This window comes from Sphaeramia orbicularis, chromosome 3, assembly GCF_902148855.1.
Source record: "Sphaeramia orbicularis chromosome 3, fSphaOr1.1, whole genome shotgun sequence".
NCBI classification, from domain to species: domain Eukaryota; kingdom Metazoa; phylum Chordata; class Actinopteri; order Kurtiformes; family Apogonidae; genus Sphaeramia; species Sphaeramia orbicularis.
In genome coordinates this window covers 58,389,983-58,403,403 of record NC_043959.1, presented here as the reverse complement: position 1 = coordinate 58,403,403, position 13,421 = coordinate 58,389,983, and the positions used below count along the sequence as shown (strand labels likewise).

Genomic DNA, 13,421 nt, shown 5'->3' with positions numbered 1-13,421 from the left:
TGTTTGGTTAAAGCCAGAAACAGTAAACCATTAAAAACTGCATCTATTTGCAAATCAGTGCTGTCAAACATTGTCTCACTCCGGGAGGCAGTCTGTTTTTTTGTTTTTTTTTGAAGCAGTATCTCTGAAGCACCAGGTGTACTAGAAGATGACAGGACAGGCTGGAACAAGTCATCTTGGTGGAACAACAATGTTACCTGAGTCGTCGCTGTGATTGGTTGAGACTGCTGTCAATCAAACATAGACGTCGGGCGCACCCGGTGGCGCGCAGCGGACGCAAGTATTCGGGTTTCGATGCGCTGACGTTTGGGCGGCTCCGGTTCTCTGTTTCATTGTAATAGCACATCTACAAAAGTAAAAAATCAGTAAAGCTTAGATCGACAAAAGAACGGCCGTGACTATGGACGGGGGTGTTCTTCCATGGTCTGTCCTGTGCCTAGGTGAGTGGGGAATACTGGTGTTTGTGTCTCTGAGCCTACCTGTGCCACACCTGTCTGCGCCTTCGGCTGTTCCAGGACGAACAGGCCCGACTATCTGTTTTAAGGCCTGTGTCATTGGTCTGCTGCCTGCTAGCTCTTAATAAATATAAATAATAAATTAAAGTATTTAAATATTAAATTAAATATTAACCCTTTCATGCACTTATTATGAGAACCTTAATTAAGATCTTTTTTTTTTTCCAGATTGTTTTTGTTCCTCTTTAGGCATGAAAAAAAAAAGTGATTGAAATATAAATATTTTTATGAACTTACTTCTCATGGAGTTACAAAAATATCCACTCAGCTGGACATCATTCATTTAATTTTTGAAGCAAAGAAACAGACAGCATTCAATGTCATACTGTGTCAAAACTATTAAATAATTTTTTGACGTTTTCTCACATTTTAACATACTATAATACTAATAATACTAGCTATTACTCACTCGGATAATATGCAAAAAAAAAACAACAACTTTTTGTTTTAAAAGAAACTGTTCTTTACAATGTAATAACAATTAGCAATTGATTTACACTTACATATGTTAGTGCAGATCAGGTTTATCAAGAACAATAATGTAAAGTTACAGTAATGGTATGAATTGTAGTGTATGGGACGACGCATAAGCGTCCACTGTGTTGGTTGATATGGAACTAAAACAACAAAATCCACGAATATACAAGAGAACAGCTGTAGAACAGTTGTCCACTGTAGTGACCCCAATACATGAAAGGGTTAAAATCAACTTCTGCCATAGTTTGTGTGCGTTAAATAAGATGAGATAAAATGTGATTTTATTGATCCCACTGTCTGGAAATTGCAGTGTTTGCAGCAGTAAAATACAAAAAATGTATTTAAATGAAGGGGTAAATGTGAGATCAGAGGTAGTGAATAGCAATTCTTTCTATTACAGATTAATTCACAATTTATCAACTGGACAAAAAAAAAAAAAACATATTGGTTGGAAACTTTGTGAATGTGAATATATATATTTTAGCAGCTTATTGAAAATCAACCTCAAATTATTCCCATAACACTGGGTTACAAAAAATGTTTTTTGCAAGTTGTCAAGGTTTTTTTAACTGAATTCGGACCATTTTGCACCTCTAAATCCAAAAATGACATCTGTTTTTCTCAATCAGGTCAGGGTTTTTTGCTAATTTGATTTTGAAAAATTTGATCTTCTCACAAAATTGATTACATTTTTGTGACTTTATCAGTAGATTTTTTATATAGTTCTCACCCAAAATAGGTTTTAAGAGAAAAAAAATCATTTCACCATTGTACCTGTTAGGTACAATGGTGTATTCACCGCAGATGTAGCAGAATACATCAGGCTTATTTTTGCAAGATCTTCTAGTCGAAGCCATTTCATTCACCTGTAATATTAAAAAAAACATGAATCATAAATTGGCAAAAGTAAAATCTTCAGAACTCGTTTATTGCAAGAAATATGAAAGAATTTTGTATCATATGATGTGAAAATGCCCATAAATGTAAGCAGAAATGTTCAAAAGCCAATATGTAGCATAGTTCAGAAAGTTGACCTGATTGAGCAAAATGAATGTGATTTTTGGATCCAGCACACCAAAATTATCCTAAATCCGCTCAAAAAACTTAAACAATAAATTTGTTGTTGACCAGTGTAATTACTGAGTTGTCATACAATACAATATTGTAAGATTCAGTTTGCCTGTCTGATATGTGGGTGGTAGGGTGGGGTAAAAAGATCTACAGATCACAGGTTCTATCTGATTCATTCACCTCAAACATATTTTCATAAATCTGTACTCCAGTTTAATGTTTAAGTTTATCAGTATTTGCTGTATATACACTATATGGACAAAAGCATTGGAACATTCTGATTTCAGGTGTTTCTTTTCTAACAGGGAAAGGTCTGGGATACAAAACAATAATGACAAAGGTCATAATATAGTTTTATATTGTGATTAATATCATTGTGTTCCATTAGTTAGTTTTCTTTTAATTGTTGTTGCTTCCAAAATGCATCAGAGATGGTTTTTACTTCATTTCTATCCACATAGATTTTTTTTTTATCCATGACTATGATTTTATCCATCCATCCATTATCTGCCGCTTTATCCGGGGGCGGGGCAACAGTCTAAGCAGGGACACCCAGACTTTTTGATTTTAAATGTTCTACCTCTAAATTTCTGAAATACTTTTCATTCTCTGACTGTAAATATTATTTTTCTGCCATTATTTGATGTTTCTAAACTATATGGACAAAGATATTTGGACACATCATTACTACAGCTCATAAGTCGTGCTGTTCATGCTGATTCAAGATAAAATATAGAAAATATAAATAATCATATAAAAAAAAAACCAAAACTGAATTCAACGTGTTTGAATAGTTTTGTCCATATACTGTATATGTGATATGTCCGACTGTGTTCAACCGTAGTAACCAATATGAGCATATGTCTCTGTTTTAAAACCCATGACAGTGTTTGTATCAGGTGTTGGTTGCCTCAGAGTGACCATTCCACAAGAGGTGTATGAATACGCCAGAGGAGACAACATCACACTGCCCTGCAGCTTTGAGACCAGGCAGACAAACCCTGGATTAGTCGTTATAACGTGGTCTGTTGAGGGTGAGAAAGAGGTCAGTATATTCTATGGATGTATGTCTATCTATCCCATTCATACACTGAGACATTACAGGGTGGGGAAGCAAAATTTACAATGAACATTTAGTTGTTTTTTCTCAGCAGGCACTACGTCAATTGTTTTGAAACCAAACATATATTGATGTCATAATCATACCTAACACTATTATCCATACCTTTTCAGAAACTTTTGCCCATATGAGTAATCAGGAAAGCAAATGTCAAAGAGTGTGTGATTTGCTGAATGCACTCGTCACACCAAAGGAGATTTCAAAAATAGTTGGAGTGTCCATAAAGACTGTTTAGAATGGAAAGAAGAGAATGACTATGAGCAGGAAGCATGTGAAGGCAGTTATTGAGAAAGAAGGAGGACACATAGAATAAAAACATTTTCTATTACGTACATTTTCTTGTGGCAAATAAATTCTCATGACTTTCAATAAACTAATTGGTCATACACTGTCAATCCCTGCCTGAAAATATTGTACATTTTGCTTCCCTACCCTGTACGATCAGGACAATCATATGTAGCTTAATGTGTATGGAGTGATTTCACTATCAAAAGTAGGAGGGCACAACTTATACAGAAACAAGCGTAAAAACTGAAACTGAAGAGGTAAAAATAACACTGGGTTACAAATAAATGTTTTTTGGAAGTTGTCTAGGTTTTTTCAACTGAATTAGGACCATTTTGCACCGCTAAATCCAAAAATGACATCTGTTTTTCTCAATCAGGTCAGGTTTTTTTGCTAATTTGATTTTGAAAAATATGATCTTCTCTCAAAATTGATTACATTTTTGTGACTTTATCAGTTGATTTTTTACATAGTTCTCACCCAAAATAGGTTTTAAGAGAAAAAAAAAATTTTTCTAACAGGATTCCTGTTAGGTACAATGGTGTATTCACCGCAGATGTAGCAGAATATGTCAGGCTTATTTTTGCAAGATCTTCTAGTTGAAGCCATTTCATTCACCTGTAATATTAAAAAAACATTAATCATAAATTGGCAAAAGTAAAATCTTCAGAACTCGTTTATTGCAAGAAATATGAAAGAATTTTGTATCATATGATGTGAAAATGCCCATAAATGTAAGCAAAAATGTTAAAAAGCTAATATGTAGCATAGTTCAGAAAGTTGACCTGATTGAGCAAAATGAATGTGATTTTTGGATTCAGCACCAAAATGATCCTAAATCAGCTCAAAAAACTTAAACAATAAATTTGTTGTTGACTAGTCTAATAATTTGTCCCAGGGCATGACGAGGGAAATTGTGTCAACTGCACATCTACATTTTACAAAAAGACACTTTTAGCAGCCAGTACAATGACTTAAGACTTGACTGCTGATTGTTAGTTAACGCTACCGGTTATTTAAGTATTTAGACACATACCACTTAATGCCTTAATAAAATCAATCAATCAATCAAATTTTATTTATATAGCGCCAAATCATAACAAAAGTTATCTCATGACACTTTACATATAGAGTTGGTCGAAACCAGACTCTAAGACAATTTACAGAAACCAACAGAATCCTCCAGGAGCAAACACTAGTGAGTGGAGACAGTGGAAGGAAAAACTTCCCTTTAACAGCAGAAACCTGGAGCAGACCCAGACTCCTGGAGGATGGACGAGTGACAGGACCAGTTGAGGTTAAAGAGAGAGAGTAAAGGAGGAGAAAAGAGAGAGCGATAGAGATACAGAGAGACTGGGGGAGAGGGGGAGAAGGGGGGGAGAAGGGGGGAAGTAGGGGGAGACACATGGATGCAGTTGATGCACAGATAACTGAACTAGAACATCTATGGAACTATATAATAAACACTATCATAACTATATGGATGAGTGAGTGATGATGATAAAGGAGGAGAGAGGCAGGACCACAGCAGCAGGTCCAGAGAGGATCCAGGGAAAACCTGTGATGATCCAGGGAAAAACCTGTGAGGCGATAAAGCACAGAGACTCCAGGGAAGAAGTCAAGTCAAAATAGTAACATTAGCCAATTTAAATAATAGTCTGTTAAAAAGGAGGTCCTTGTGCCACATTCATTGTACATTGTACATAAGCATCAATATTTGCTCATTAACGGACTAAAAGCCTCACATTTTCTCCAGATGCCATGGCTCCGTAGTGCTCATCCTCCAAATGTAGATTTTGGCTCAGACACACCATTGAACCCAGGTTCCAGGTAGCCATCGTTGATCGTCTAGTTGAGTCTTAATACGTGACGTCATTCCCAGTAAAATTGGAAGCAAGTGAAGAATTGAGAGCGAGGAGAACATAAAACTGAGAGGGAGTAGAAAACAAAAACGAAAGCAAAGAGAACAGAAGGGGCATAGAAATCAGAAAGTGAGAGGTGATTTTGCAAAAGTGAGCGAGCATTGTAATTGTGTGCACCCTCTCACTTTTTTATTCATCCACAATAATAATTTTACTCTCTACAATATTATTTTTACCTCTTCAGTTTCAGTCTTTACACTCGTTTCTCTGTAAGTTGCCCCCTCCTACTTGATAGTGAAATCACTCCATAAAAGGATTGTGAAAAACAACAACCAAAAAACATTGTGTTCTTCCCCTTATGCTGCTCCTCTGATGTCGTTTTCCACCAGACCCAGATCGCCGTGCACTATTCTCACGACGGTAGAACTGACATCAAACAAGCGTATGAACATCGAGTGACCCTGGATATAGACATTGCTGCGGGAAAGGCCAACCTGAACCTTAAATCCATCACACTACAGGATAACAAGGTGTTTGAGTGCCGTGTTATGATCCCAGGTGATGATGAGGGCACTCCATTTGACACCGCACGATTGGTGGTCCTAGGTAACTCTTCAAATCTAAAACTGTTTCTCCTCTAAACAAAGAAGAGAGTGAAAATAGTTGCTCTTTAAAACCTTTTTGTATCTCCAATCATTACTGCAGTTTGTGTGTTTAACTTTTTACCATGTCTAGCAGATTATGCTCAGTATGATCGTAGGATGTGAAAAAGAGAAGCTGTTTTTGTCACCATAGTATATTTCTTTTTGCTAATTTTCCATTTCACTTAATTTACTAGTGAATTAATTCAGGTTAAACCTGTTTATTCTTTGTTCTTTACTGACTGATGGAATGAAGAACTGATCAGATAAACCACAGACAAATAACGCACAAGGGAAACAGGCGAATTAATACAGAAGGGGCATCGAAAGCTTTGTAAAAGCAACAAGTAAACACCTCAATGTGGTCAGACTTGGCTCGTCTTAGTAATAACAATTAAGAAGCTAAAGAAAAGAGGCGGGTCCTTAGATAAGGGGTTTGAAAACATAAAGAGAAGGGGAAGTTGTAATCCATAGAAAATTATTCAACAATTTAAGGCCAATGAAAATGGTCACTGTAGTCTATGTGTAGGATGGTCAGAGCTGAATGTTTTAATGGTAGGATAGGTTAGCAGTTCAGAAATGTACTTATTTACTGTGTCTTCCTAGTCATTACCAAAGCAGATGTTGTCATGTTAAGTGTTTTTCAATTTTCATCAGACTTCTTTTTACTGACATCTTTTTTTTCAACCAGTTGCTCCATCTCCACCCATATGTGAGGTCCAGGGTGAAGCAGAATACGGCCAGAACATCAATCTGACCTGTAAATCAGAGGAAGGCTCCCCACCCCCTACTTATAAATGGGAGCGTCGTGATGTCAGAAACATGCCTACTCCTCATGACCCTAGAACCACTGACAGTAAGTATCAGTGTTTGTATCAAGTATCTGACACTGAAGTGCTGCAGATTCATGCAAACTATCTTTATATTATCAAATCCAATCCAATCCAACTTTATTTATAAAGCACTTTCAAACAACCACAGTGGACCAAAGTGCTTTACAGAAGAATAAAAGCACAATACAAATTAATCAAAGCAATAAAAACATTAAAATTAAATAAAATTAAATAAAACAAGTTAAAATATAAAAACAGAAACAAAATGTCAGCATTGCACAAGTGTTAAAAGGCCAAGGAGAACAGGTGGGTTTTAAGAAGAGATTTAAAAACGGGCAAGGAGGAAGCCTGTCTGACATACAGAGGCAGGTCGTTCCGAAGTCTGGGACCAGCAGCAGCAAAGCAGCAAATACATCAGAGTAACTAGAGCTTTAACAGATGAACAAACATGTTTTGAAAAAATCATACTGGATAAAAATACTCCATGTATATTCTTAGAGAATATGAGCTAATAAAGAGTTAAGTACAAGTCCCCTTCCATTTGGCTTAGAACATTTTATTCTGAAATAAATGTCAAGGCAGATGAATTTAGACACTTAAATATTGAAGATTTCATCACAGAAATATTAGATTGTAGTAAAGAGGTAAGGTTAAGAGGCATCAGTTAATCTTATGAGAGAATCTATTAGAACATATTAACCCTTTCATGCATGAATTATCAGAACCTTAATCAAGATTTTTTTCCTGAGTGTTTTTATTCCTCTTTAGGCATGAAAAAAGCAATATGATTTATTTTATTTATTTATTTTATTTATTTATTTTTTTTATGGGACCTACTTTTCATGGAGTTACAAAAATGTCCACTCAGCTGAACACCGTGTGTTTAATTTTTGAAGCTCAGAAACATACATTTACTGACATACTGTGTGAAAACTATGAAATAAAAACATTTTTATCCTCCTGAGACCCAGCAATGCATTTTTGTCCTATGTAGGGGACAAAAGTTTGACAGTTTTACTTGCTGTCCATTGCAAAGAACATTCCATTAAAAAAATAAATAAATGAAAATAATTTTTAAAAATGTATCTGAAAAATAAAACAAAAAAAAAAAAAAAAACTGTTGCATTATGCGGTTTCCAATCAAGACAATTGTTTAATGGAAAAAAGCTAAAATTTTCATTTTGCTGGGTCTCAGGAGGTTAATGCTGCCAATCTGATGTTTTCTCACATTTGAACATACTATAATACTAGTTATTACTCACTCAGATAATATGCAAAAAAAAACCACTTTATTGTAAAAAAAAACAAAAAAAACAACCTCTGTTAATTACAGTCTAATAACAATTAGTAACTGATTTAGATAAAAGAACAGGAAACTTACGGGAATGTCAGTGTATGGGATGATGCATTAGCGTCCACTGTGTTGGCTGATATGGAACTAAAACAACAAATCCCATGAATATACGAGAGAAAATCTATAGAAAAACTGTCCACTGGAGTGACCAGAATGCATGAAAGGGTTAAAACCATCCAAAATATTGACAATTAAAGAAGGGGCATTATTAACATAAAGTAATAGATCATCTGGAAATAAGGACAAAGAATGATGTGTGTTGCAAAATATAATGAGATCAGTGAAGGGCTGTTGTGTTTTTAAGTAGATCTGCTTGTATTCATGTTCCAGGAGTGACATAAAACCACCAACAGCGATGTAAAAGACTGGCACAGCACATACCAGGATGCTGTGACTGAAAATCTGAGTTATTCCATCAAATACTGATTTCTGAACCCTTTGTTAACTGAAATCCTTGTTTTATGATTTTTAAAATGAATATGAACTTTTCTTTGGTGTATTCAGGTCTGAGAATACTACATTTTGAACAGGTGTAATTTTCTGTGAATAAATACTCAATATTTTACAATACTTTATTAAAACAATATCTTATTTGGGATTTGTTGGAGAATAATGTCAGTTGTTTCTAGAATAAACTATATTCATTTTTCTCAAACACATGCCAAAAATAATAAAGCCAAAGCTGTTTGAATTTCTTCCAGACCTGAAGATGTATTGTTTTGTTATGATGTAAGCTGCCTATATAATGAGTTGTAAAAATGTGTTTACTTCAACATCATCTCTTCCTTTAATGTTTTCTTTTAATGGCAAAAAACAAATTGGTATCAAAACTATTAATGGAATATTTCCTTTAGCAGCTACAGCGTAAAATTTGTACTCTATAAAATGATAATAACAGATGACAGCAGTAATGTGAATATGTGGCTGACTTTCTGTCTTTCAGAACAAGGCATTCTGTCTCTATACAATGTCTCCAAAGACACATCAGGATTCTACCTCTGCACCTCGAGCAACAAGATCCGCTCAGCTTCCTGCAACCTCACACTCGCAGTCATGCCACGTGAGGGAAACCTTTCAGCCTCTTCTCATAAACAATCCAACGATGCAGCAATCTACACGCACACATTACTACAACAGTTCATAATGATAATATGCATCCTTCTCTTCTCCCCCAGCTTCCATGCTTGGCAGCATCGGCCGCACCGCTTGGATCATAGCAGTAGCAGTTGGCGGTTTGATCGCACTCATCATCATCATTTATTGCTGCTGCTGCCGGAAGAAGAACAAAGAGGACGAATATGCTCTAGGGTAATGTCTGAGGCACATGCAAAAACACACAAGAGACAAAAACAAAATCATTGCCAAAAAACAAAAAAATAAAGAAAAATATTGAAAAGGCCTATATTTAGTCCAGGGTCTAAAAAAGTCTTAAAAATCTTGAATTTACAGACCAGCATTTAATACCTTAAAAAAGTCTGTAAAAGGTATTAAATTTGATAGGGTGGGTCTTAAGTTCTGTTGCCATAAACTTGTTCACTGTATTGTGTGTAAATGTGTCTGTTAAATGTCCAAGCTGCAAAGAGAGTAACGTTTGTCGACTCAGTTCCACCCGTTCCAACTCGAAAATTTATATTGAAATTAACAACCAAATTCTGGCTAATTTTGCAGTCCTCGGTGAGAAATGACTCAAAACCGTAGGAATCAAGGCATTGGAGTAAAAAAATACATTTTCCTAAATTCTAGGAGTGACAAATTTTTCAAGAATTTAATGATTTTCAAGGATTTTTTTTGTTTTTTTTTGTTATACCAGTACACGTTTACACATGAGATGACACGAAATTTGGAAATTTTGCCCCTATGGCCGTGAATGATGCATTAAATTCCCTTCTGAGTAGTCTTGAAAAGTCTTAAATTGAACTTGTAGAAACCTGTAGAGGCCCTGTTGGTTACGCAGAAGCAAGGCACGAATAAAACAGTGGAGGTCAAATGTAAAAAACATCTGCCTAAATTTGACTTAAGGTTTAAAAGGAAAGAGATTTCCCCCAGATTTAGACTCCAGGAAATCTGTCCTGGCATGATTCAAAACAAATCACTTCATTCTTCTTCATTCCAGCTCAACAAATGAAATATCAGTGCATATAAACACATTTTCAGGATTTGCACTTTCCACTTTGCTCTTAGATATTTGCATATCTACAGTATAGCCTATGTAAAGCAGAATACAGTTGGACTACATAGGAGTTGAAACAAAGACAACGTCATACATGAGTTTAAAGTAGTAATAACTTTAGATGAACCTCCCATGGAACCTGATTATAGAAAGTATCAGAATATTTGTAGAACTTTGGTGGGTTCAGAAAAGAGGTGGAACAAAATATCCATTCGGAAATATATTATATTACTTCTTATTGTGATATGTCACAGGTGCACTTCTTTTTAACTCCTTATAGGACACTCATTGTAATTCTCTGGAATTCAAAGTTTGTGTGTAATTTGAGGACATAAAAAGACTTTATTACTTCTGTGGAACTAAAAAAAAAGTTTATTATGTCAAAAATCAAGGTTAATGAAGTTACCATATTTGGTTCCTTGCCCATAAGTGGCAAAAAAAAGAAATACAAGAAGTATATACAAAAATGCAAAAAAAATGCAAAAAAAACAAAAACAAAACAAAAACACATGTAATGTGAAAGGAACATGTATTTTAGAACATTAGAACATCACTTTTAGAACATTAGTCCAACCTAAGTGCTGATCCAGACCCCTGTCCACAGCCACATGATCCCTTTGAACATCATTCCTTACATTAGTACCATTACTTCATGGTACCGAACACAGCAGGTCCACTCACTGTTCATGCAGAGGTGGACCTTACAGACCCTGTAGACCACATTGGACCTTACAGACCCTGGAGACCACATTGGACCTTACAGACCCTGGAGACCACATTGGACCTTACAGACCCTGGAGACCACATTGGACCTTACAGACCCTGGAGACCACCTGGAGACCACATTGGACCTTACAGACCCTGGAGACCACATTGGACCTTACAGACCCTGGAGACCACATTGGACCTGAGATTGTTGACTCACTGTCCTCGCTGGAACTGTTATCACTGTCTTGTAATGCATGCAGAAATTACCAAAAATAATCACTTGCCCAATAAAGGGTTAAAAACATGCAAGCTTTCTAAATGGATGCCAGTGATATTACTCCGATGATGGGATATGTGGACATGGAAGTTGCAGATAAGCGTCCGTTAAGGAGGCACTATGTTCATACTCTGTACATTTTTTATCTCAGCTGTCAAATCCTTAGAGACCACAATGGAGTAAATAAATACACAATTATGGTTTTCTGGTCTTTCAGGGGCATTTTTCTACCCCCAGATACACAGAGGTCAGGATGTGTCATAGACAACTACTGCAAACTGTGACAATGATATGAATGATACGGTCCACTTCTGGGTGCGGTCAGAAGGGTTGAGAACAATATTTAGATGGATAAAAGTACATTAATATGGTAAAAGTAAAATAATTATATACTAATATAATTTATTTTACTGATGACGTACATTATTTTCATATTATAAATATCATTCACTTTATTTTCCTGCTTGTTTTTACCTCGTGGGTGACATTTGCACTGTCAGATCTCACAATGTGCTCCAGAGACAGGCTTCAAAGTTCTTCTGAAAAATGCCATTTCAGCGTTAGAGTGTTCACAATATGTGGCTCATGAAAAACTGGTTCTGCATTTACTCCAGTAACCATAAGATTAAACAGTCAGTCTTAACCTGCGAGCACATTCACTTCCTCTATTGGAATAAATGGAACAGTTTGCTTCCTCATGAAATTCACAACAAAACAGATGAAGAAATCAGTCTTTAGCGCCATCTCATTTTTATACCTTCTCTTGTGTTAAATATCACTGAATCACTCTCATTACCTTTGTTACTATACATATATACAATCGTGGAAAAAAATATTAGACTATCAAAAGTCAGTAAAAACAATGCTTATGCAATCAAGTACTAACTCCTGTGTGTGACTAATGTGACTAAAACAGACAGAAAAGAAAACATGGACTTCCTAAAAGCACTGTTTTTGTCAGTACAATGCCATAGCTATTGATGTAAGAACTTAAGTCATTTTGGTTTTTATCAAGAAAACATGTTAAATGGATAGATATCAGCTCTGAAATTAAACTCTTATGAGCTATTTTTGTTGTTATCATTATATTTGTCCAAACTAATGTACCTTTAGTTGGACCAGGCATCAAAATGAACCAGAAATTGAACAAAACAAGGGGTGGTCTAATAATTTTTTCCATGACTGTATGTATATACACCTGCAAAACTGACTGTTGTCGGTTTATTTTTCAGAGTTCGGGAAGAAGAAGGGCACTATGACAAAGACTCGGTTAGAAATGGCGAGAACCGTCGCCCTGAGAGGCCTGAAGAGGTGAGGAGTGATGATGAATCCAGTGTACGTGGCCATAGTGAACGCCAAGACCGCTATGAGGACAGAAGCGATCGTGACTACGACCGGCGCAAGGATTACGATGACCGACGCAGCGATTATGATGATCGCCGAAGCGACTACGACGATCATCGCAGTGAATACTCCGACCGACAGTACAGCGATCGCCGTGAGCGCTACGATGACAACCGCCACTATGATGACGATCGTCGTTATAATGAACGCCGAGACCGCCGCTATGATGACGACGACCGCCGCTATGACGACGACCGCCGCTATGACGATGACCGCCGCTATGATGATGACAACCGCCGCTATGATGACCCCAGTGACAACAGACCACCAAGAAGGGACTACGACGACTAGAGCCTCCCATCCTCAGCACCTATTTGACCTTTTATTCTTTATTCCAGTTACAGCCTGCACTCTCAAAAACAGAGGTACGAGATCAGAACATTTATGTACCTATAAGTACATTTTTTAAGAATATTCTCTCAAAAGTACAATATTGGTCTTTAGGAGGTCAAAATTGCACCTTTAGACTATGAAAAAGGCTCCAAAGTTCTGTAAAGTACAAATGTGTACTATAAGGTACCCTGCAGCATTAAAAACTGTGTGTAGACCATGAGAATAGGCTATAGGCTAGGAGAACTGAACAGTAGGACTAATTATAGTTAAAACATTAGGCTTAGCGCATTATGTATTATATATTATACTGTAATTACTCTATATTATATTTAATAATAATTTGTGTTTTAATTTAATAGCCCAATTAGCTC

The 13,421-nt window shown here is 36.2% G+C and overlaps 1 protein-coding gene across 1 annotated transcript; it reads left to right on the top strand.

The window, feature by feature from the left end:
- Positions 1–272: 272 nt before the first annotated feature.
- Positions 273–13,077, top strand: LOC115417154 (cell surface A33 antigen-like). The gene is made up of 7 exons (XM_030131163.1): positions 273–440; positions 2,951–3,108; positions 5,720–5,936; positions 6,663–6,827; positions 9,102–9,218; positions 9,334–9,466; positions 12,546–13,077. The coding sequence occupies exons 1-7, from the start codon at positions 401–403 to the stop codon at positions 13,006–13,008; spliced, it is 1,293 nt and encodes a 430-aa protein (XP_029987023.1). The 5' UTR covers positions 273–400; the 3' UTR covers positions 13,009–13,077.
- Positions 13,078–13,421: the final 344 nt, after the last annotated feature.

Coding starts and splice junctions, on each gene's coding strand:
- LOC115417154 (XM_030131163.1), top strand. CDS start 401: ATGGACGGGGGTGTTCTTCCATGGTCTGTCCTGTGCCTAG. Junction 441..2,950: donor ATGGTCTGTCCTGTGCCTAG/GTGAGTGGGGAA, acceptor AACCCATGACAG/TGTTTGTATCAGGTGTTGGT. Junction 9,219..9,333: donor CACACTCGCAGTCATGCCAC/GTGAGGGAAACC, acceptor CTTCTCCCCCAG/CTTCCATGCTTGGCAGCATC.